The 24,937-nt window shown below is 41.5% G+C and overlaps 1 protein-coding gene across 1 annotated transcript in view; it reads left to right on the top strand.

Moving 5' to 3' along the window:
• The first annotated feature begins 6,001 nt into the window (after positions 1-6,001).
• The window catches only part of LOC139473245 (neurogenic locus notch homolog protein 1-like), a 68,743-nt gene continuing 49,807 nt past the window's right edge, over positions 6,002-24,937 (top strand). Inside the window, exons 1-5 of the mRNA XM_071255777.1 lie at positions 6,002-6,116; positions 14,227-14,264; positions 17,292-17,459; positions 21,116-21,209; positions 23,916-24,064. Of these exons, the coding sequence (XP_071111878.1) occupies positions 6,023-6,116; positions 14,227-14,264; positions 17,292-17,459; positions 21,116-21,209; positions 23,916-24,064 (543 nt within the window). The 5' untranslated portion in view covers positions 6,002-6,022. The remainder of the gene's footprint in view (positions 6,117-14,226; positions 14,265-17,291; positions 17,460-21,115; positions 21,210-23,915; positions 24,065-24,937) is intronic.

The following is a 24,937-nucleotide window of genomic DNA, read 5'->3' as shown; positions in this document are numbered from 1 at the left end:
TCAACATAGTTTAGACACCGTGAAGATCCGGGTTAGAATTGGTCTTCAACAACCCATGTTTGCAGTTAGAGACGGCTAACGGGATCGGGGGATCAGACTCGCTGACGTGGATGATGCATGTCATCGTTTCCAAATTGTGTAATTCGATGCTCATGGTGTCAATCACTGGATTGTCTCTTCTGAGCTCGATTATTTACAGACTGGCGTCAGATACCTGATATATTGCAGCGTTAAACAAAAAAACAAAGAAACACTAATACACTTCAGAAATGCTTTTGCTATTTTATTTTACTGTTGTAATACGGTGTTGGTAATGCCTCAACAGTTACCATTAACCACTGTGTTGTATGCATGCACATCAGTCAGGATACCGTCTGTTTTTAGCGTGCCCCATCCCCATGTATAGGAAGGCCGGACGCTGGCCCGAGTAGCTGGACCCTCGCGTGTGTTTATTTGGATTCAATTACGGTTGTTTGCATAGAGGCACAAAAGGATTAACCCCACGTGCACAGTTTGGGGGACTTTCCAAACTGGATCTCAAACTGGAGGTCAACAGGATAGAAGGACGGGGCATCTGGTGGTGGAAACGAAATTACACTTGGTCGAAAGTATGTTGCTTTTAGAGAACATTTAAGTAGGTGAGAGGATGTATTCTTCATCTCGGCTGTGAGTTAATGATGCAGGGGATGATGCAGACAATGAACGTAACACATCTGAGACGTGGCCATGTCGGATAGACCTCCAGTGACGTCATCCCTTTGTTCTATAACGGCTGTTCGTCTTTGAGGGAGTACTTGGGTTCAAGCAAGTTGAAACCCCTGAACGACTTTGACTATTCTAACGGTAATGTCATCAATGTTTTACCATAACAAATTCATTGCCAAAACCAATACCTGGCAACAGGAGAGAGAGCGACACGCCCTAAAAGGGCTTGTTGTGACAACCTAATTAACAATGTCAATAAAGGGTGTGACCACTATTTGTCTTGATACAGACGAGGCAGCGGCGATGCATTGAAGACACCAGACGATTGAAAACATCCATCTGATCCAAGACATGTTCTGTGGGAGGGGTCTGGAGCAAGAGCCAGCCATGGCAGTAGAGCAATGCTAAGTTCCCTCATAAAAACTGTTCCAACACGTGCAACAAGTGGGCGGCAATATACTGCTACAACGTGACGTTACGTGCCTGCATGTGCACGAAGGGCAGAACATGATCTCGCGAAATGCCGTCCCGGTAGCGTACGTACGCCATTCAAATTGCCATTAGAATGAGTTGTGTTCTCCCATGCGTTGTGATGCTGCCCTATACCATTACATTTCCACCCCAACGCTGACGACGTTGAGTAACACAAGCGTTGCTAATACGTTCTCCTGGACGCCTGTAGACCCCTGCGTGACCATCAGAGCTGTCCAGATGAAACTTGGACTCATCTGTGAACTGTATACTGTCCCAGTCTTGTCTTCTGAACCTCAGCTGCTGTCTACACCAAGCTTGGCGTGCCTGACGGTGACGTGGAAGCATAATTGTGCGTATCACTGGACGTCGGGGTCGGGTGGCGTGCTCCCTCGACCGGTTGCGTACGGTTCTTCCACTAATTGATCTTATCCCAGGACTGTCCGAGCTGTTTGGGATAAATTCTATAGATGCGCCAATACAATATAGTTGTCTTGTTGATTTGACGTTAAACGTGGACGGGGGGCACGGGTGGCCCAGTCGTCTAAGGCGCCGCGATTCGCTGTGCAGAGTTGCGTCCCTTGGCCACGCCAGAAAGCTATTATTGTGGGTTCGAATCCCGGTTCGCCCCTATTATGTTTCTAGGTTTGTCAACACCATACTCGTGCTCATGGGTTTCACCGAAGTGGTAAACGTCTGAGACCTGCATCACTTCGGGCTTTCCTCCGGCATTAAGCTGACACGCCGTGATATAACTGGAATACTGTTAAAAGCGGCGTAAAACCAAACTCACTCACTCACTTACTCACGTGGACGACAGGCCCATGGCAGGTCATGGTATGTCATGCATGTGTTAATTGTGAATCCCTTAACCTGAAGGAGATGTTCTCCAGAATATGTATTAACATTTGCATTATTAAATTAAGAAATAGTTTGTTTTTATTTATTTATAACTTCATATTAAGCATTGTTACTTTTCAGCGTTAGTCAAACTTAGTGAGGTCTGCTTTTCACAGTTTGACCTGCTTTAGAGTTTTACTTCTTTCAAGTAAGACGTAAGATTTTATTTTGAATCATAAAAAAGACCTTGCTGGTAATTGTTTTGAACTGTATCAATTAATTCGCATCTGATGTTGATTTTTGACTGGTCAGCATTTATTATTTCACATAAACGTCCACGACGTGTATCGAAGGTGTAACCTGATATAGCATGTGTGGTATTGTAACCAAGTGTTTTCCGACTGAGTGAGTGAGTGAGTTTAGGTTTAACGCCGCTTTTAACATTATTCCAATTATGTCACGGCGTGCCAGGAAAGCCCGAAGTGATGCGGGTCACCACTTCGGTGAAACCCACGAGCACGGGTATGGTGCTGACAAACCTAGAAACATAATCGGGGGGAACCGGGATTCCAACCCACAATCATAGCTTACTGGCGAGCCCAAGGGACGCAACTCTGCACAGCGAATCGCGGCGCATTCGACGACTGGGCCACCCGTGCCCCCTTTCCCACTGATCCACCGTGGAAGATGATGAAGTGAAGGTTCGCTGAAGGTTCACGTTGTCACATTGTTTGTGACAACGTGTGTTGCCCTAGGCTGTTGCACGTGCAATACATATGCTGGCATAGTAATGATCGTTTAGAGCCCATTATGAAGCCCTTTGGTATAGGTGGGTCCAGAGGTGGGGGACCCCTCTCTTTTAAACATGCTAGATCCGACCTTGGATGCCAAATAGATATGATCGATGCGTGTATCGATATGAGAATATGTCAGTTTATACGTCGGTTCACGATCGCGAATTCGGTTTTGGTTAGCTTTGTAAGATATCGGGGGAGGGGGAAGGGGGAAGGGGGGGGGGGGGGGGGGGGGGGGGGGGCAATAGGGTTTAAAAGAAACCCGTTCAAAGTAGTACTGATTGACAGCCTGCGTAGGTCCAGACGTTTGCACACCAGTGTTTACTTTAATACAGCAATAAAATCATCTTCCCGAGGCAAATCGACATTTGGTCGGTTTTTAGGCATCATTTTTGGAAATGACATAAAAGGGTCATAACTCGCAATCGCCAAAGGCAACGACATTCCAGTCTCGTTCGACAAGGCTGTTAAGTCCAGCCCTCAGGGCTATAGCGCAACCAAAGTCCAGCCCTCCAGGGCAATAACGCAACCAAAGTCCAGCCCTCAGGGCAATAACGCAACCAAAGTCCAGCCCTCCAGGGCAATAACGCAACCAAAGTCCAGCCCTCAGGGCTATAAAGCAACCAAAGTCCAGCCCTCCAGGGCAATAACGCAAGCAAAGTCCAGCCCTCCAGGGCAATAAAGCAACCAAAGTCACATGCAAGTACATGTGCGTTGTTGCCGTTTTTACATAAGAGGTAGACAAAAAGTTCGCCCTTGATTTTCTAGTTAAGCGTGGATCCAAACCTGAACATGTATACGATGTATCGGATGTGGTTGTCCTTCAGCTCAACAGAGGCAGTGGATGTGGTTGTCCTTCAGCTCAACAGAGGCAGTGGATGTGGTTGTCCTTAAGCTAAAGAGAGGCCGTGGATATGGTTGTCCTTCAGCCAAACAGAGGCCGTGGATATGGTTGTCCTTTAGTTAAACAGAGGTAGTGGATATAGTTGTCCTTTAGTTAAACAGAGGCAGTGGATGTGGTTGTCCTTCAGCTAAACAGAGGCAGTGGATGTGGTTGTCCTTAAGCTAAACAGAGGCAGTGGATATGGTTGTCCTTTAGTTCAAACAGAGGCAGTGGATATGGTTCTCCTTTAGTTAAACAGAGGCAGTGGATATGGTTGTCCTTTAGTTAAACAGAGGTAGTGGCTGTGGCTGTCCTTAAGCTAAACAGAGGCAGTGGATATGGTTGTCCTTCAGTTAAACAGAGGTAGTAGATGTGGTTGTTCTCCAGTTAAACAGAGGTAGTGGATATGGTTGTCCTTTAGTTAAACAGAGGTAGTAGAAATGGTTGTCCTCCAGTTAAACAGAGGTAGTGGATATGGTTGTCATTCAGTTAAACAGAGGTAGTGGATACAGTTGTCATTCAGTTAAACAGAGGTAGTAGATATGGTTATCCTTTAGTTAAACAGAGGTAGTGGATATGGTTGTCATTCAGTTAAACAGAGGTAGTGGATATGGTTGTCCTCCAGTTAAACAGAGGTAGTGGATATGGTTGTCCTCCAGTTAAACAGAGGTAGTGGATACAGTTGTCATTCAGTTAAACAGAGGTAGTGGATATGGTTGTCCTTTAGTTAAACAGATGTAGTGGATATGGTTGTCATTCAGTTAAACAGAGATAGTGGATATGGTTGTCCTCCAGTTAAACAGAGGTAGTGGATATGGTTGTCATTCAGTTAAACAGAGGTAGTGGATATGGTTGTCATTCAGTTAAACAGAGGTAGTGGATATGGTTGTCATTCAGTTAAACAGATGTAGTGGATATGGTTGTCATTCAGTTAAACAGAGGTAGTGGATATGGTTGTCCTTCAGTTAAACAGAGGTAGTGGATATGGTTGTCATTCAGTTAAACAGAGGTAGTGGATATGGTTGTCCTCCAGTTAAACAGAGGTAGTGGATATGGTTGTCCTCCAGTTAAACAGAGGTAGTGGATACAGTTGTCATTCAGTTAAACAGAGGTAGTGGATATGGTTTTCATTCAGTTAAACAGAGGTAGTGGATATGGTTGTCATTCAGTTAAACAGAGGTAGTGGATATGGTTGTCATTCAGTTAAACAGATGTAGTGGATATGGTTGTCATTCAGTTAAACAGAGGTAGCGGATATGGTTGTCCTTCAGTTAAACAGAGGTAGTGGATATGGTTGTCCTCCAGTTAAACAGAGGTAGTGGATATGGTTGTCCTCTAGTTAAACAGAGGTACTGGATGTGGTTGTCCTCCAGTTAAACAGAGGTAGTGGATATGGTTGTCATTCAGTTAAACAGATGTACTTAGTGGACGGGGTGAGATTATCCATTGGGCTTCGTGCAACGTCCTTAGACCTGGGCAAAGGAACGCATGCTGTAAGTGTTTTATATAACGTACAGATGTGAGTATTGTAAAGCACCATCTGTGACGATTTATGAATACAGACTAAACCTGAATGTATGTGTGTGTATATGTATGTATCGCTCATCTATTTATATAATTATTGTTCTGGTTTTAATAACCCACAACCGCCAGTTTCAAGATATGGTCCTGGCTTAACGATTTTGAAAGTATTCTATCAGCAAATATTAACATAATGTTTTGTGATGTTCATGTGGATTGAGCACCTATTTGTGATCTGGAAACCAATTAGGACCGCTATGTGTAGTATAGAAGTAATTCATATCAACTTATGTATATTTGTGTCATCGTATAAACTCTGTACATGACTACACTATTTGTCACAATCAACCATGTATAAGAATGGTAATAGCATTCAATACAAAGCCTCTGAAAACGACGACACAGAGGAAAACGATTCAGAACTTTTCCCGTTGGCTTTGATATTCTTTGTGTCCTTGTAACAAATGTAGGCAAACATGTCCCACACGATTAGTACTTCTTCAAAAGTTTCGTGAGTGCCCTAGTCAATGCCGAATCAGTTCCCCTTGGACAAAAAACACACACAGTCCTGTCCAGGATATTGCCTCAAACATACGAACACCACGACATCAGCTGTAATTAAGATCCGACCCTTTACCCCCTATCGGCATCATGTTGGCATGTATCACACATACCCTAATGAATGAAATCTGCATGGTGGGTCTCGTCCATTATGACGCGAGAGGTGTACGTTGTCTGAATAAATACTCGGGTACCTATGCACGCATCCAATTAGACGCAGTGTCGACCCGGGTGGGAAAGAGAGAGGATGAAAGCTGTTGCCCCTGTCGTAGCCCTTGCACTATGTGCTGCAGGTTTCTTCACTCTAGTGCTCTACTCGACTTCAAGTTCCTCGTCTGGGGGTGAGGCTTTTTTCATATTGGTTGATTTAAAATTATGATATATGAAAGAATGAAAAGTGTTCATTCATATCATTTTTATCACTTCCATTGCCTTTCACGCCCGATGCAATCTGTTTCGGCAGATAATCAAGACTGGTTATTCTCTAGCGTTGATGTTCATAATCATACTGTATTTAAGCTCTAAATAGGACATAGTCTACAAGGTATCATTAGGTCCTTCAGATAGCCTCAGATCGAAATTACCAAAGTATCGGTTGTGAAGGACTCGTTTATAATTTGAATTAACACGGAAATACGTACGGTAGATCATTAATTAACCGTAGGTATTTTCGGTAGTTCATACCTAGTCCTAAGGGACCAAGTATTTGATACCCTTGGGTTTGTTTTTTATCGCAAAAAAAAAAAAAATCCAAAAATATTCTTGAAATAAAAGCTTCAGACTGTTGCCTGCCACAAAACTACATAAACAAATACTTGGTTTTAAGCTGTGGTTTTAAAAAACATAATCTCTACACAAAATCCCAGCTCCCATGTTCGGTCCCTAAGAACAACTTAAAGTACAACTTCACTTACGGCTGATCAGATAGGGCATAATTGCTTCACACATTGTACTGATGTGTGGGATCGAGCCGGACCGAGAGAACCCTTTATAACCACAGGGCTACCAAACTGCCTGGACTGATATGAAACAAGTTGCTCGTTATCACATTCAACTACAAAATTATATATGAAAAAAAGTGACCCTATGCAATGCTTTGGAAAAGAACGAAATGTTTGAACTGATAATATCACGATGAATACTTTGCAAGACACAATCTGTGATACAAGCAGGAAATGCAATCATTAACCAAAAGAGTTTTGGAATTTTGGGTTTTTTGTGGGGGTTTTTTTATTTTTCACCTGGGTTTAAAAACCTTCGTCCGCCGATCTGCTTTTCTGAAAGTCTTGTGGTGAAGTCTTGGTTATAATATCTTTTTAGAGATTTCTTTCATAGATAAGATTTGACTGTTTTGACGCAGTTTCGGAAAATAATAAACTTGACATACTTTATGAAATATGTTAATATGATATATCATAAATCATAACACATTTCAAACATATTCCTTCTTTGAATTAATGTGTGCTCATCAGAATACTTCCAACATGTGGTAATACACCAGAATACAACCTAGGTGTGGTTATATATCAGAATACAACCTGCATGTAGTAATACATCATAATACGTCCTACCATTGGTAATACATCATAATACATCCTACATGTGGTAACACATCATAATACATCCTTTATGTGGTAACACTTCAGAATACATCCTGTATGTGATGATACATCATGATACATCCTACATATGATAACGCCGTGATATGCCTGGAATACTGTTAAAAGCGGCGTTAAACCCAACTCACTCACATATGATAACACATCAGAAAACATCCTGTATGTAGTAACACATCAGAAAAAGCCCTGCATGTGATGATACATAAAAATACACCCTACACGTGGTAATACATCAGAATACATCCTACATGTGGTAATACATCAGAATACATCCTACATGTGGTAATACATCAGAATACATCCTGCATATGATAAACCATCAGAATACGTCCTGCATGTGATAATGCATCATGAGACTTCATGCATGTGATAGTACATCACAATGCATTCTTTAGGAGCACCTTTAGAATACAGTACCACGACTTTTCGTGAGGACGATCTCTGCCGTAGGTGACATGTCTCAAAGGCAAGCAACCAGTTTTTGTAAGAATCCGTCGGACGCGAACTCGCGACCTTCGGATTGTTAGCCCGACAGCTAACCGATTGAGCTACGTCCACACTGTGAAACTACATAGTCATGCCTACGACTTTAACGAAATGAACGAAAAGGGTCTAATAGGTGAAGGACACTAACGAAGGTTACGGGTAGGCATGGTGTCTCGTGAATTTAGTCTACGGACACTTACGAATGACCCCGATTCCATTTGGCACACTCGTCACATTCAGGAATCTACAAGATACCGAGTGGTGAGGAATGAGCCGATATGGCGCGAACTGAAAACGGCTTCAGGCGTCAGACATCAGACGTCGAACTCGCGAGTACGCATGAATGACGTGTTATTTAATAATTCGTCGGGTGGATTTTGTGACAGAACAGTGTGGTATAGGGAACACTGTAAGGATGATGTTGATAATAGTAAGGAACGAGGGAGGAATAGGAATGTAGCCGGTGAATGTGGCTTGTGTGAATGTCCCAGGACAGTTTCTAGTAACCAAAATATTCGACACAAACCCATTTCATCCTTTTTACTCGAAGTTTTTGTGTGAAGAATATTAGGAGCCGCAGAATCTATAATAGCTACTAAACGGGTACCTAACCCTAATGATCGTAAAGAGGTGATTGATCGTAAAGGGGATCCAAGGGCTAAGGATAGAGTTCGGGGTAACCTACCGTAACACTTGCGATATTTGGATGTGTTCAGCGCCAATATAATATCCCTATTAAACAGATCTTGTCCTGTGCATAATAATGAAAAGTAATTAACGGAAAAAATAATATATGTACATGTATATTTGTTCCCATTTATAACCATTTTAGCCACTTGAATTTCGAGAAAAACGAAATAAAGAATATATAAAAAATAAAAGTGCATTCGTAAACTAGCGCTTGCTATAAAATGCGCCGCCGCAGGCTATATTTAGTTAACAAATATTCAAAACTCTCAACACCGCTGGGCGTATTGAATGACATTACGTGTAGAGATGATAGATCACTGAGAGGAGCTTCGACACACTCGATGACCCCTGACGTCACAGGTTCTTTTTTCCCCGGTGTGACTGGCAACAAAATACTACAAATTACGTCATAGGGTATTTTCACGTGTTTGTGAAAGTTTGTGGTACTGTGTTCTAAAGGTAGGCCATTCTTTATGTGGTAATACATCAGAGTACATCCTGCATGTGGTTATACATCAGAATACATTCTTTATGCGGTAACACATCAGAATAATCCTATATGTGGTAATACATCAGAATATGTACTGCACGTGATAATGCATCAGGAGACTCCATGCATGTCATAATACATCAGAATACATCCTGCATATGGTAATACATCAGAATACATCCTGCATGTGGTAATACATCAGCGTTTGGAATTTCACAATCGTCTGTTCTCTTTAGTCAGTTTCTTTGAGAGTCAATCCTCGTCAATCTCGTCACGACAAACACATAACGTGTCATATCACGGACCAATATACAAGTCCGTGGTCATATCAAATATATGTGATACCAAGGTCTTCAAAAGGACAAGCGGAAAACTATCAGGAGGTTCTGCATATATAATAATAAAACATAAAAAGAGTCGTCGATTTTATGTCGCGTTGTCAATAGTTCGAACAAGCGGACTGTCGACATTCCCGACAACTAAAAACGTTGGATGTCCCTGGATAAAGACATCAGAATAGGCTTATGACAACTGAAATAGCTATTTCATTATTTGAAAAAGAGAGTTTTCATTATACACTTGCATATTATAGTCAGAATCGGACAATGGGCTCTTCTGTTAGCAGATATTTCTTCTTATTATTGAAATGGTTGTGTCGCTTCTTTTTACACCACAAATATATCAGTCGCATGGTTTTCTGTGAGATCCGCTTCACCACGCGCCAGTCCACCTGACCGAGTGGGGAGGCGGTGTGGGCATCGGGCGTTAAAGGTCATCCCTATTCTCTCCTTTGATCTGCGGGATTACCACGCGTTTATCGCATCTCTCGCTGGACTGTGGGGACCCCCTGCGTGCTGGTCACTTCCTTCTTCCCATTGTGTCTCTGTTGGCCACGCGTGTCTTCATCAGCCTCCTGTTTGAATCTGACCAGTGTTTGGAGGCACGGTGTCAAGGGGGAGTATACAAGATGCTTGTTTTAACACGCCCTTTGCGCATACAAGGAGATGCTCCATATTGAGGAAACCAGGGCGTTAGTCACCAATAGTCTAGGTTAAACCTTGTGCTTCGAAACAGGAGTAAGTATACAACACAGTTGTGACACTATGATCAGTACGATACACGTTATCATAGCTAACGCTTATCATAGGGTCTCTATAAGAAGCGTGATGCATAACATGCATTGTTTAGTGAGTGAGTGAGTATGGTTTAACGCCGCTTTTAGCAATATTCCAGCAATATCACGGCGGGGGACACCAGAAATGGGCTTCAGCATTGTTTAGAGTTATATGGTATGCATTTATAATGTATAATTGTTTCGTTGCTTTGGATGACATGCCGATTGGTAGCGGGAGACTGTGATTATAAGTTTTACCCTTTAAATAGAAATTACTTAACGAATGTCAGATACCATTTGTGTTAAGAGTTGTTTCAAAATGTATTTACGAAAAATAAATGATAATTTGTATATGCAGTAATGCAGTAATCTGTTTCTTACACACCCTATCATCGCGCCGTTTTAGCTTCCAATCGATGCGTATCTTGTCTATTCTCATGATTGCATTGGTGCATTAATACATAAAACAGTCACGTGTGACGTCATCCGGATTACTCCCTACCATTCAGACCTGGTGTGGCCCTCTATAAAAACGTTTACGCCATATGTTGGGATGTTCAACGCGATGATGATAATGCAAGCAGGATCAGATCAAATAACAATTATTTATGATTCGACCGAAGCATGAGAAAATTATCACTGAATTACAATCAGGAAAAATGTCCTTCATAATCTGAACTAAACTCATCGCCATGGAATAGCCCATCACGGACCTGAAATTCGATCTCACACATACATTGTAGGTTTGATATAAGTTATGTCGCAGGTGTCTAAGAAACCCATTAAACCAGGTAATGTGTTAATACCTATTTTAAGGTGCAGAACATTTTAAAACATATTACTTCTGACAATAATCATTTAGTTTTCTTTACACCGACATATACATTCTTCAACGAAACCTTGCTATTAGTTTGCTTTTGTGTGAAATTGTATGAAACAGTTAGCTTATAAGTATTCGTTTAGTTGGCATTCACAAGTCAACACAGTGGCAAACATACCATGAAAACAGTTTCGGGCAATTTCAACAGAGCAACATATTTACTAAAGGCGATGACAGTCACATTGAAAGGAAATGAAAAACAGTCAACGCAGTGACAAACAATCAACACAGTGACAAACAGTCAACGCAGTTACAAACAGCCAGCCCAGTGACAAACAGCCAACGCAGTGACAAGCACTCAACGCAGTGACAAACAGTCAACGCAGTGACAAACAGTCAACGCAGTGACAAACAATCAACGCAGTGACAAACAGTTAACGCATTGACAAACAATCAACGCAGTGACAGCCAACGCAGTGAAAACAGCCAACGCAGTGACAGTCAACCCAGTGACAAACAGCCAACGCAGTGACAACCAGTCAACGCTGTGACAACCAGTCAACGCAGTGACAAACAGTCAACGCAGTGACAAACAGTCAACGCAGTGACAAACAGTCGACGCAGTGACAACCAGTCAACGCAGTGACAAACAGTCAACGCAGTGACAACCAGTCAACAGTCGACGCAGTGACAAACAGTCGACGCAGTGACAGTCAACGCAGTGACAACCAGTCAACGCAGTGACAAACAATCAACGCAGTGACAAACAGTCAACGCAGCTACAAAAAGTCAACGCAGTGACAAACAGTCAACGCAGTGATAAACAGTCGACGCAGTGATAAACAGCCAACGCAGTGACAAACAATCAACGCAGTGACAAACAATCAACGCAGTGACAAACAGTCAACGCAGTGACAAACAATCAACGCAGTGACAAACAATCAACGCAGTGACAAACAGTCAACGCAGTTACAAAAAGTCAACGTAATGACAGTCAAGGCAATGACAAACAGCCAACGCAGTGACAACCAGTCAACGCAATGACAAACAGTCAAGGCAATGACAAACAGTCAAGGCAATGACAAACAGCCGACACAGTGACAAACAATCAACGCAGTGACAAACAATCAACGCACTGACAAACAGTCAACGCACTGACAAACAATCAACGCAATGACAATGAGACTGGATGCAGTCAAGGCGGTCAATGACTAATGACAGTCAAGCTAACCACAATGACTTTATCACTTTTCTCATTTGACACAGAGCAATCCAACACAGTAACAGTCAAATCGAAATGCAGTCCAACTGAACGCAGTGACTCACACTGTTAATAATACGGAATTTTAAAGGGTTTTTAAAAACTTAGTAAATTTTTGTTTTCCTTATTTCAACAAATTCAGCACTCTGTGTCCTTCATATTTCATATTTGGATTCTCTACTTTGATGAATTGATTTGTTCCGTTACTGTATGTGTCATATGTAATGTCAATATAGAGCATACATCATATGTAATGTCAATATAGAGTATACATGTGTGGCAGTTTGCCTGTTAGGTGGACAGGTTTTACGCCATGAAGGTTACCTACTTGCATAAAAGTATTCAACGTGTAGATCTTTATGTATAGCACATCCAAGTATGTCAATAGTATGTCAGGTGGAAATTGTCCCGCCTTTATAATGACAAAGCTACAACGCCCACCTTGAGACGAATGCACAAATATACCATATTGACATCAAATATTTAACTCTCAGGCACAAACAGACCTACTTTTCAGAAAGAATCGCTATTGTGATCTGTTTGTTTAGAATGGACGTCCAAGTGAGAAGAAGTTAATACAATCTATTGTAGACGCTGGCTGTTTTCTGTGCGGACATTTCTATCGACTAACGTGGTGTTGGGGAGCGATCAGATGAATATGCGTGGTTGGAATATATGTGTTTGGTGTACATGCGATTAAGGTTAATATATACGTGTACAATCGACTTAATCCCTCGGAAAAGTGTTGAAGTGTTAACCACATGGGTGGAAGGACTGAGCATTAATGATATCTGTCCATATCAAATAATTGTTTATATTGAATGTGCTTTTTTTAGAACGAGGTAATATCACGATTTACTGTTAAAAGAATAGTTGAAAATACTTGAATTATAGAGTATCTCCGTCTCGCCATAAACGTGTACGCAGATGATATGGATAGACAGAGTGTAAACTGTTAACAGATCCGACAATACATCACTTCCGGGGTAGTGATTTCATAGTAGTGTGATATGTTAGTATTATTATTAGTATCATCATCATCATCATCATCATCATCAACGTGACTAACGACGACAATCCACTATTCCATTACTATTAAGATGGTAAAAAACAATATTGAATAGGTTAAACTGTTGTTATAAACTGAGGAGAAAACGAAAGTATACCGAGTTTGTTTTTAATGTAACTGAAATTTGAAAGAACACTTCTTTCATTTGATTATGTCTATATTTAACCGTCACTCATTCCTGCAACAGTTTGGAAAATGTAATTTGTGTCTGGGTAATTTTTGTGTAAAAATAAATTGGTTCAATGACGACTGGGATAAGTTATGAATTTGCAACAAAGTGACACCTTCCATGTTTGAAATGGTGTAAATCTGTGCTGATAAAAGAACATATATTGATTTTCAAAGATGAGATGTCTAAGATACCCACCAACAGTTGTGTATTATGCGAGTTTTCTTTTGCACTTTTATTAGGTTTAAATCAAATTATTTATTTTTTGGAATGAAACCCCGTAGAAACATGTTTGAGTATTGATTAAGCGCCAGTAGTTCATGTTTTGGATATGATATCGCTAACTCCAATATTTTCATTTGCAAATCAAACATAATGATAGCATCAACAGAGAGCAATTTTCTGCTCCTCAGTTCAATATTGTGACAGTTAATTAAGTACCTCTATCTTTCTACAATGAAGATTTCCTAATATGTTTCGGCAATATCGCAAAGTCTAAAGCGTGTGCCATGTATTGGTGTCATCATGTATACTATCGATTGTGTACATGTATTGCGATATCGATATTAACTGTTGATATTTGTACTGGTTATCGATGTATTGACATCGATTCTTGGACAAGTGCATTGATGGCTCGATCAGTGGTTTGGCCCTTAATTATTATCGTCATAATAATTGTTGTAATAAATTGTTATTATATATATGAATTATAAGTATCGTTTGTTTGTTTCAGGTCATAAGCAGGAAGCTCTACTCCGCAAAGCAAGAATGGTATGATAACTGCAAGAATCAAAGACCGAAAAGATCAATTAATTGCTTCAAAATATTTAGATAATGTTTAAGGACCGTTAAGAAACATAAGTGAACAATGATTTAAGAAATGTCTCATAACACCTTTCTATACATTTATCGTTCTAGATAGAAAAAATATTTACAAAATTATTTTTATTTAGTATTTCTTTTTTTAAATTCGGGTGTGTGTGTGTGGGGGGGCGGTCGGGTAGCCTAGTGGTTAAAGAATTCGCTCGCCACACCGAAGACCCGGGTTCGAATCCCGACTTGGGTAAAATGTGTGAAGCCCATTTCTGGTGTCCCCCACCGTGAAATTGCTGTAATATTGCTAAAAGCGGCGTAAATACCATACTCACTCACTCACTCTAGATATATTGGCATATCGGAGTATACTAAACAAACTGCCTGGCAAACGAAAATTAAAATTGTTTTTTACCAACATATTACAAACGTTACCCGAACCATACCAGGCAGAAAACTGCCCCCGAAACATCATAAACTTAACATTTAAAATACGACTATGCTATACATCACCATCGAATAGCCATGTATTACAAGGGCGGATCCAATATTTTTAAAAGGGAGTTTCTAAAGATTCATTGTGTATGAGCATAGATTGAGGAGGCCTTTCATATCGGAGAATACTGAATGATGGAAGATGATGCTGTTAGTGTGTGTGTGAAATCAACGTCTTATAAAGGAGAGCGTTTGGGGCGGGCTGTCTCGTTTCTATATTGGAAGCATCAACGAATGCTTGACATAAACAGAGAACATTTGTGATGAAGACGTCATTAATAATTGGTATTCATCAATAATATATACTTGATATCACATGTTAAAGTGCAAGTATCATGTGATAGTAATAGATGTTTCTTGCATCATTATGTGGCCAGTATGATGTACAATGCGATGGCAGAGAAAAACAGTGCGGGAAACATTAGCTTAACGCTGTTGCGCTTAATTAAAAGTATGTATTTTGAGGTCGGTATTTTTAACAACCCAAATTAAACGAATTTTAAAAACGCTAACGAGGAGGGAAGGCTTATTTAGCTATAGCACTGCCGGCCTGGCCTCTAAGCTGACTGGGTAATACGACCATAGACATGCATTATGTTACAAAGAACATGCATTTGTAAGCGTGTATCAATGGTATGACAACGTGAAAGTCTCTGTGGTAGTCTCTCATTTGTTTTGATCTTTTTTCCGACGGGGCGGTCGGGTAGCCTAGTGGTTAAAGCGTGCGCTCGTCACGCCGAAGACCTGGGTTCGATTCCCGACATGGGTACAATGTGTGAAGCCCATTTCTGGTGTCCCCGCCGTGATATGGCTCGAATATTGCTAAAAGCGGCTTAAAACCATACTCACTCACTCACTCTTTCTCCGAACGTCTGATCAGGTCGCCGAGTCATTCAGGTGCGAATGAACCACGATCAGCGCGGTTGTCTAAATGATATATACTCTTTTGCTGTATATGATATATTGCTGCATGTGTTTACTGGGCGGACAATATTGACAACAACGTTGGTTTTAATATGAGCACAGAATAGATCTTATGTTACAGTTACAGTGAGTTAGATTGGTTTAACGCCGATTTTAACAGTATTCCAGTTATATCGCGGCGTGTCAGCTTAATGTGGGAGGAAAGCCCGAAGTAATGCAGGTCTCAGACGTTTACCACTTCGGTGAAACCCACGAGCACGGGTATGGTGCTGACAAACCTAGAAACGTAATTGGGACGAACCAGGATTCGAACCAACAATCATAGGTTTCTGGCATGCCCAAGGGACGCCACTCTGCACAGCGAATCGCGGCGCCTTAGACGACTGGGCCACCCGTGTCCCCTACAGTTACAGAGCCTTTTACATAACTATAATCTATCTCTATAACCATTCCTTGACCACAGTCCTATTTTAGAAACTGATGAGTCTGTTGGTTGTGCTTTACCGAACCCTTATATATGGCGAGCAATGTAGCGTGATGTACATTGGATCATGTCAAGTTTGTTACCGTATAAGGATGGTGACAATTGAACTCATGAAATCACGCATTGCAGGGTGGAGGTCGGACCATGAAGGCCAAGGTATCGTAATGAATAAACACAAGTTCCTCCTTTTGAGAAACGCGTCAAGACGTGATTTTCAGGTGAACAATTGACTTGCCTTTGCATGTGTTTGTGACGAATGTCACCGGTGGGGCAGAACTCGTTCATTGTTTCGTGAATACTATCATCATTATTTGAAAGTGATTTATAAACACATGTTCATGATATAGTCGGAATCGTACTATCGACTCTGCTTTATGCGGAGATTTTTATTGGATATGGAAAGGGTTTTGTCGCTTTATTTAAAGGAAAAGCTACTGTTTATGATACTGTCACTAGCGGAGTGTGTGGGATTTTACGCGCTGGTTTGATCCTGTACACGACGAGAATGTTCAGCTCGTAAAACCCGCGACTGATAGATGCAACTCATAGCGTTCACAAGTTAAAGGCCCGTAAAGATCCGGGTTATATAGAATAGGTCTTCAGCAACCCATGTTTGACGTATCAGGCGACTATGCTTGTCGTAAGAGGCGAATGACGGTATCGGGTGGTCAGGTTCGATGACTTGTTTGATGCATGTCATCGATCCCAATTGCGTGGATCAATGCTCATGATGTCAATCACTGGATTGTATGGTCCAGACTCGATTATTTACAGACCGTCATATAGCTGCAATATTTCTGAGTGCGACGTTAAACAACAAACAAACAAACAAATAAGCACTAGTCAAAAGGCAATATCTTTAATACGTGTGACCTATCACGTGACCGCCATCGGACTGTCAGTATGGTATGAATGAGATCGTCAATTAGGGCGTGACAAGTCACGTGAACTCATTATGACGTCATGATATCCGCTAAGCCGATTTTGTCTGAGGTTTCACATGACCACGACTGGCCAATCAGTACCTTGATTATATAGCGAATAATACTACAGTACTATAATTTCCTGTAATACTGCTGCAGGTCTGCGACTCCAAGTATTCCAGTATCCGAACAGACCATACTATGTGTCTGACAGACGCTGTCGGAAGTTCTGAAGTGGTCCTCACAGCTCAGGACATACAAAACATCGTGGACAGACATAACCAGCACAGACAGGAGGAGACAACTGCTGCAAGCATGCCTATGGTGGTAGGTATATAGAGAATCTCACCCGGGTGTCTTTTGATATCAAATATATCAACACGAGTTGATAAAAGTGGAAAAATTCCGAGGCTTGCCGAGGATTTTTGCCACTTTTATCAACGAGTGTTGATATATTTGATATCAAAAGACACGAGGGTGAGATTTAATTTATCATCCAACATCATTCTTCCAACTTTTTCAATTTGTAGACAGTAATTAGCAGTGTCTTCAGTGTACAAAGTACTGCTAACAGCTTCAGTAGCAGAGCCATAAGTGATGTCATTTGATTGTGACGGCATGGTAACCAATTACGTCACAATGGTCTGCAAAGCATTGTGATGTAATTTCATTGCATCGATATCTACAGTGTAGATATCGCTTGTTCTAATTCAAGTGATATCTCCCGTGGGAGCCAGTTTGGATGACAAATCCAAACATGGGACATGGCATGGGTCACAACTTCGTTATTGTTTGTAACAGTGTTCTGGGCTACTTCTTGCCCGTCATCAGGTGAATACTGAAAAACGACATGTTGTTGAAGAAGTTTGGTACGTACTCGTTTCCATCTTCCCGAGGCAAGGGCGTTAACTGACTTCGACTTTTATCGCCAGTTAACTCCCTTGCCTCGGGAAGATGATAAGTTTCATGACTTCATGAACTTCTACTTCTAAATTCCAGTCAAAGACTTCCCTTACATAGGGAATATCAGGACATGGTGCTCTCATATCTTCATTTCTCACTCTCATGGGCAATATATACATACCCCAGTTTGGGCTGGACTCAATGGTTGATGACATATTCTACTGGAACTTTCTGTGTTAAGTTGTTTTTAGGGATCGACCATTTGCTATGGTGGTCTGGGATTTTGTGAAGAATCTAATTTGGGTTAGAAACAAATCATTTGTCCTCAGATTTGTCCTCAGAAAATATTCAGTTGCTTGGTTCCTCCTTGCACAGACAACATTTCATTGCCTGGTTCCTCCTCTCACAGACAATATCACATTGCCTGGTTCCTCCTCCAAATACAATATTACATTGCTTGTTTCTCCTCTCACAGACAATATTACATTGACTGGTTCCTCCTCCAAATACAATATTACATTGCTTGTTTCTCCTCTCACAGACAATATTACATTGACTGGTTCCTCCTCCAAATACAATATTACATTGCTTGTTTCTCCTCTCACAGACAATATTACATTGACTGGTTCCTCCTCCAAATACAATATTACATTGCTTGTTTCTCCTCTCACAGACAATATTACATTGACTGGTTCCTCCTCCAAATACAATATTACATTGCTTGTTTCTCCTCTCACAGACAATATTACATTGACTGGTTCCTCCTCCAAATACAATATTACATTGCTTGTTTCTCCTCTCACAGACAATATTACATTGACTGGTTCCCCCTGTCGCGGACAATATTACAATGCTTTTTCCTCCTCCAAATACAATATTACAATGCTTGTTTCTCCTCTCACAGACAATATTACATGACTGGTTCCCCCTCTCACAGGCAATATAACATTGCCTGGTTCCTCCTCCAAATACAATATTACATTGCTTGTTTCTCCTCTCACAGACAATATAACATTGCCTGGTTCCTCCTCCAAATACAATATTACAATGCTTGTTACTCCTCTCACAGACAATATTACATTGACTGGTTCCCCCTGTCACGGACAATATCAAAATGCTTGGTTCCTCCTTTCAGAGACAATATAACATTGCCTGGTTCATCCTCCAAATACAATATTACAATGCTTGTTTCTCCTCTCACAGACAATATAACATTGCCTTGTTCCTCCTCCAAATACAATAATACATTGCTTGTTCCTCCTTTCAGAGACAATATAACATTGCCTGGTTCATCCTCCAAATACAATATTACATTGCTTGTTTCTCCTCTCACAGACAATATTACATTGACTGGTTCCCCCTGTCGCGGACAATATTACAATGCTTTTTCCTCCTCCAAATACAATATTACAATGCTTGTTTCTCCTCTCACAGACAATATTACATGACTGGTTCCCCCTCTCACAGACAATATAACATGGCCTGGTTCCTCCTCCAAATACAATATTACATTGCTTATTTCTCCTCTCACAGACAATATAACATTGCCTGGTTCCTCCTCCAAATACAATATTACAATGCTTGTTACTCCTCTCACAGACAATATTACATTGACTGGTTCCCCCTGTCACGGACAATATCAAAATGCTTAGTTCCTCCTTTCAGAGACAATATAACATTGCCTGGTTCATCCTCCAAATACAATATTACAATGCTTGTTTCTCCTCTCACAGACAATATAACATTGCCTTGTTCCTCCTCCAAATACAATAATACAATGCTTGTTTCTCCTCTCACAGACAATATAACATGGCCTGGTTCCTCCTCCAAATACAATAATACATTGCTTGTTTCTCCTTCATAGACAATATAACATTGCCTGGTTCCTCCTCCAAATACAATATTACATTGCTTGTTTCTCCTTCATAGACAATATAACATTGCCTGGTTCATCCTCCAAATACAATATTACAATGCTTGTTTCTCCTCTCACAGACAATATAACATGGCCTGGTTCCTCCTCCAAATACAATAATACATTGCTTGTTTCTCCTTCATAGACATTAAACATTGCCTGGTTCCTCCTCCAAATACAATATTACATTGCTTGTTTCTCCTCTCACAGACAATATAACATTGTCTGGTTCCTCCTCCAAATACAATATTACATTTCTTGTTTCTCCTCTCACAGACAATAATACATTGCTTGGTTCCTCCTGTCACGGACAATATTACATAAGTTGGTTTCTCCTTCAAAGACAATATTACATTGCTTGGTTCCTCCTTTCAGAGACAATATAACATTGCCTGGTTCCTCCTCCAAACACAATATTACATTGCTTGTTTCTCCTCTCACGGACAATATTTCTTTGCTGTGTTCCCCCTGTCACGGACAATATTGCATTGTTTGGTTTTTCCTCCAAACACAATATTACATTGCTTTTTCTCCTCTCACGGACAATATTTCATTGCTGTGTTCCCCCTGTCACGGACAATATTACATTGCTTGGTTTTTCCTTCAAAGACAATATTACATTCCCTGGTTCCTCCTCCAAATACAATACTACATTGCTGTTTTCTCCTCTCACAGACAATATTACATTGCTGTTTTCTCCTCTCACAGACAATGTTACATTGCTGTTTTCCCCTTGTCACGGACAATATCACATTGCTTGGATCTGTCACAGAAAATATTACATTGCTTGGATCCCCTGTCACGGACAATATTTCATTGCTGTGTTCCCCCTGTCACGGACAATATTACATTGCTTGGTTTTTCCTTCAAAGACAATATTACATTCCCTGGTTCCTCCTCCAAATACAATACTACATTGCTGTTTTCTCCTCTCACAGACAATATTACATTGCTGTTTTCTCCTCTCACAGACAATATTACATTGCTGTTTTCCCCTTGTCACGGACAATATCACATTGCTTGGATCTGTCACAGAAAATATTACATTGCTTGGATCCCCTATCGCGGACAATATAACATTGCTTGGTTCCTCCTTTCACAGAAGGAAATTGTTTTTGTAAAGGTGTAACCAAAAATATGTTATCTATAAGATATTTTGTTCCAGTCTTGGGACGAGGAAGTTGCTGTTATTGCTGCTAAGTGGGCTCGCCAGTGTACGGCAGGACATGAGGCATCGGGCACAATGAGAGCTGCCAGTGGTAAGTACCGGTCAACTTCACACGCATTGCTCATACGGTATATCAGTAATAATCTACACTTTGTTAAAGAACATTTGAGTTTTTCGAATCTGATCCAGATTTTAAGTTATTACACATAATCAGGATACCGCCTCATTTAGTCGAGAAATGTCCAGATCTCTGTATCACGTAGTGGCTTACAGCGCCGATACATCTGCTTAAAGCTAGTTTTAACTTGTTTAAGCTGGGCCTATCGATATCTGTCGCGCACACCTGGTGTCATCACTGGTGTTTAGTGGTCCATTTTTTTATAATTTCCACAGTTATTTGGCCTTTACGCCAAGTGGAATCTGTTTTGGCAGAGAATCTTGGCTGGTTATTCTCTTGCATTGACAACTTATGTTTCATTATTGTGTGTAAACAATATATTTTCCAATGTATTCGAGCTCTTTCTCAGCAATAACTTGTTTGGGGAGATGAAGTTAATTTCGTTATTGTACATGTACAAATTTTAACTCGTATGTTGACTAAATGTGCAGATTTGTTTTGTTTGTTTGTTTGTTGTTTAACGCCGCACTCAGCAATATTCCAGCTGTAAGACGGCTGTCTGCAAATAATCGTGTCTAGACCAGACAATCCAGCGATTGACACCATGAGCATTGATCTACGCAATTGGAATACGATGATATGCATCAACCAAGTCAGCGAGCCTGACCCCCCGATTCCGTTAGTCGACTCTTACGACAAGCATATTCGACACCTCCATCATCTAAGAGAGCCTTAAGTATAAACATACCATAAAACTGTCCTGTGCTTGAAATAGGTCTCTTGTATCTGTTCATAGGGTCGAGAGAAACGTTTCATTTATATATGTAAAATAGTGTTACAGTTACCACCGCCTTGTACAAGGGAGAGATGGGTGTGAAATGCGGAAGTACATAAATAATCAATCTGTTATTGGCCAGTCGGGGATACGCTGGTACCAAATGAACGTTGATACCACACTCATTTCGCCTCCGTTATGTGTACTGTTATTCAATGAGAAAATATTACTGTCGAGAGACACGTGTTGTAGACACGGGTTCGTTTGTTGTTTTTACGCCGCACTCAGCAATATTCCAGCTATATGACGGCGGTCTGTAAATAATCGAGTCTGGACCAGACAATCCAGTAATTGACATCATGAACATCGATTCACGCAATGGGATTCGATGACATGCATCAACCAAGTCAGCGAGCCTGACCACCAGATTCCGTTAGTCGCCTCTTACGACAAGCATAGTCGCCTTTTACCGCAAGCATGGGTTGCTGGAGACCTATTCTACCCCGGATCTTCACGGGTAAAGAACGGTTATATGACTACCATGCCGCACAAATACATCCAAATATATTTTGGCTGACTTTTATATGTAACAATAGCTACAGTGTGCAACCACTTTACGTCAAGAGAGAACTTTAGAATCAAGCATATTTCAGGATGTTGGTTTCATAAAATGATTTGTAATGTCAATAGATTCCTCATCCTACCCGTGAAGACACGGATGGAGAATAGGTCTTCAGGCGACTAACGGGATCGGGTGGTCACGCGCGCTGACTTGGTGGATGCATGTCATCGTATCCCAATTGCGTGGATCGATATCAATCACTGGATTGTCTAGTCCAGACTCGATTACTTACAGACCGCCGTCAGATAGATTGAATATTGCTGAGTGCGGCGTTAATCAAGACACAGGCAAACAAACCTCATGTAAACCCATTACAATCACAAATTAACCTCAGTGGGGTTCCCGCGTTAGATCTCAAGCAAACCTACATGTGTGGATTGGGTAACCAGGGTCGGTAAAAATTGATTGTGCGTCATCGTACCGCAACGGCGTGAAACGTTGCTCGCCATATCAATCACTGGATCTTCTGTTCCAGACTCGAGTATTTACACTGCCGCCATATTGCTGAGTGCGCGTTAAGCAACAGACAAACAAAAAATCGAAAAAATATAGCACATGACTGTGTCATTACGGTTGTTGGAGGAATCGGTTCTTTGCGATCAGTTCTATGGATGTCTTCTGAATGTCAATAAACCTTTTATTGTCAACAAACTGGTGAGGTATTGGAAATCTTCGACTTAAAGGTTACTTTCCTTAGCGCTGCAAGGATCCGGTCAACGTTGGTTCTAATCCCGCATTGACCACAAAATGCCTTTAAGAAATGTTATGTTTGGGATAACACTTTCTAAGTAAAGTACAGATTCTTGTACCGTTTTGGGTTGAGTCCCATCCGGGCTCCGAACCCACACTGCCAGAGTGAGGCACCTAATCGCCAGCACACAACGTCAACGATCTAACCCACTCAGCCACCGAGGCTTCCACAAAAATTAGTCCGACAAGTGGTAGTCGTACTTCGTGTACCCCTCTGACAAGTATAAATTGGCACGGCTCCCATGGCCGAAAGTTATGAACACTAAATGCCATTTAGAAAGTGGTCAAATCTAACAAATGTTGCATACAGATTAAGAACAGATTCTGGAAGTGTTTTGGGATCGGTCCCATCCAGGACTAGTTGTCGGACCTTCCTTTTGTGGAAGCCTCGATGGCTGAGTAGGTTAGATCGCTGTCCACCAAAGGGATCAATGGCTAAGACCTGCGTCACTGCCTTTAAAAAACATGTCACCCGAACTCGCCGTTATTTGACTGATTCACTGTTAAAGCCAATGCACTCACTCCTTCACAGCACTTCCTGGTGTGGCCATAGGTCAGAACGTGGCCTGGGGTTACAGCGACTTTCTCAGCGCTATAACAGATGGATGGCAGGGAGAGAAGGCCTGGTTCGAGTACGGGACAGGCTCCACCACTGGGGAAGCAGTGGGCCACCACACACAGGTCAGTGAGCAACGCCGCCCCAGCATCAGCGTCACTGCACCACAAGCTCCATCTCTTTACCACCAACATCACTACACTACAACCACCATCACTTCGCCACCAACAACACCAACGTAATCGCAACAACACCAACACCACTACCCCACCAACATCCCCAATACACCACCAACGTCATCACTACACCACCAACGTCATCACTACACTACCAACATCACTACACCACCATAATCACCACACCACCAACATCACTACACCACCAACATCACTACACCACCAACATCACTACACCGCCATCATCACTACACCACCATCATCATCCCTACACCACCAACATCACTACTCCACCAACACCACTACACCACCATCATCATCCCTACACCACCAACATCCCTACACCACCAACATCACTACACCACCATCATCATCCCTACACCACCAACATCCCTACACCACCAACATCACTACACCACCATCATCACTACAGCACCATCATCACTACACCTCCATCATCACTACACCACCATCATCACTACACCACCAACATCACTACTCAACCAACATCACTACACCACCACCATCATCCCTACACCAACAAAATCCCTACACCACCAACATCACTACACCACCATCATCACTACACCACCATCATCACTACACCACCATCATCCCTACACCGCCATCATCACTACACCACCATCATCCCTACACCACCATCATCACTACACCACCATCATCCCTACACCACCATCATCCCTACACCACCATCATCACTACACCACCATCATCACTACACCACCATCATCCCTACACCACCATCATCCCTACACCACCATCATCACTACACCACCATCATCACTACACCGCCATCATCAC

This window comes from Haliotis cracherodii, unplaced genomic scaffold, assembly GCF_022045235.1.
Source record: "Haliotis cracherodii isolate W230 unplaced genomic scaffold, xgHalCrac1.p SCAF_27, whole genome shotgun sequence".
Classification (NCBI taxonomy): Eukaryota; Metazoa; Mollusca; class Gastropoda; order Lepetellida; family Haliotidae; genus Haliotis; species Haliotis cracherodii.
The sequence above is the reverse complement of the archived record's forward strand: the minus strand, read 5'-3'. Positions and strand labels throughout refer to the sequence as shown.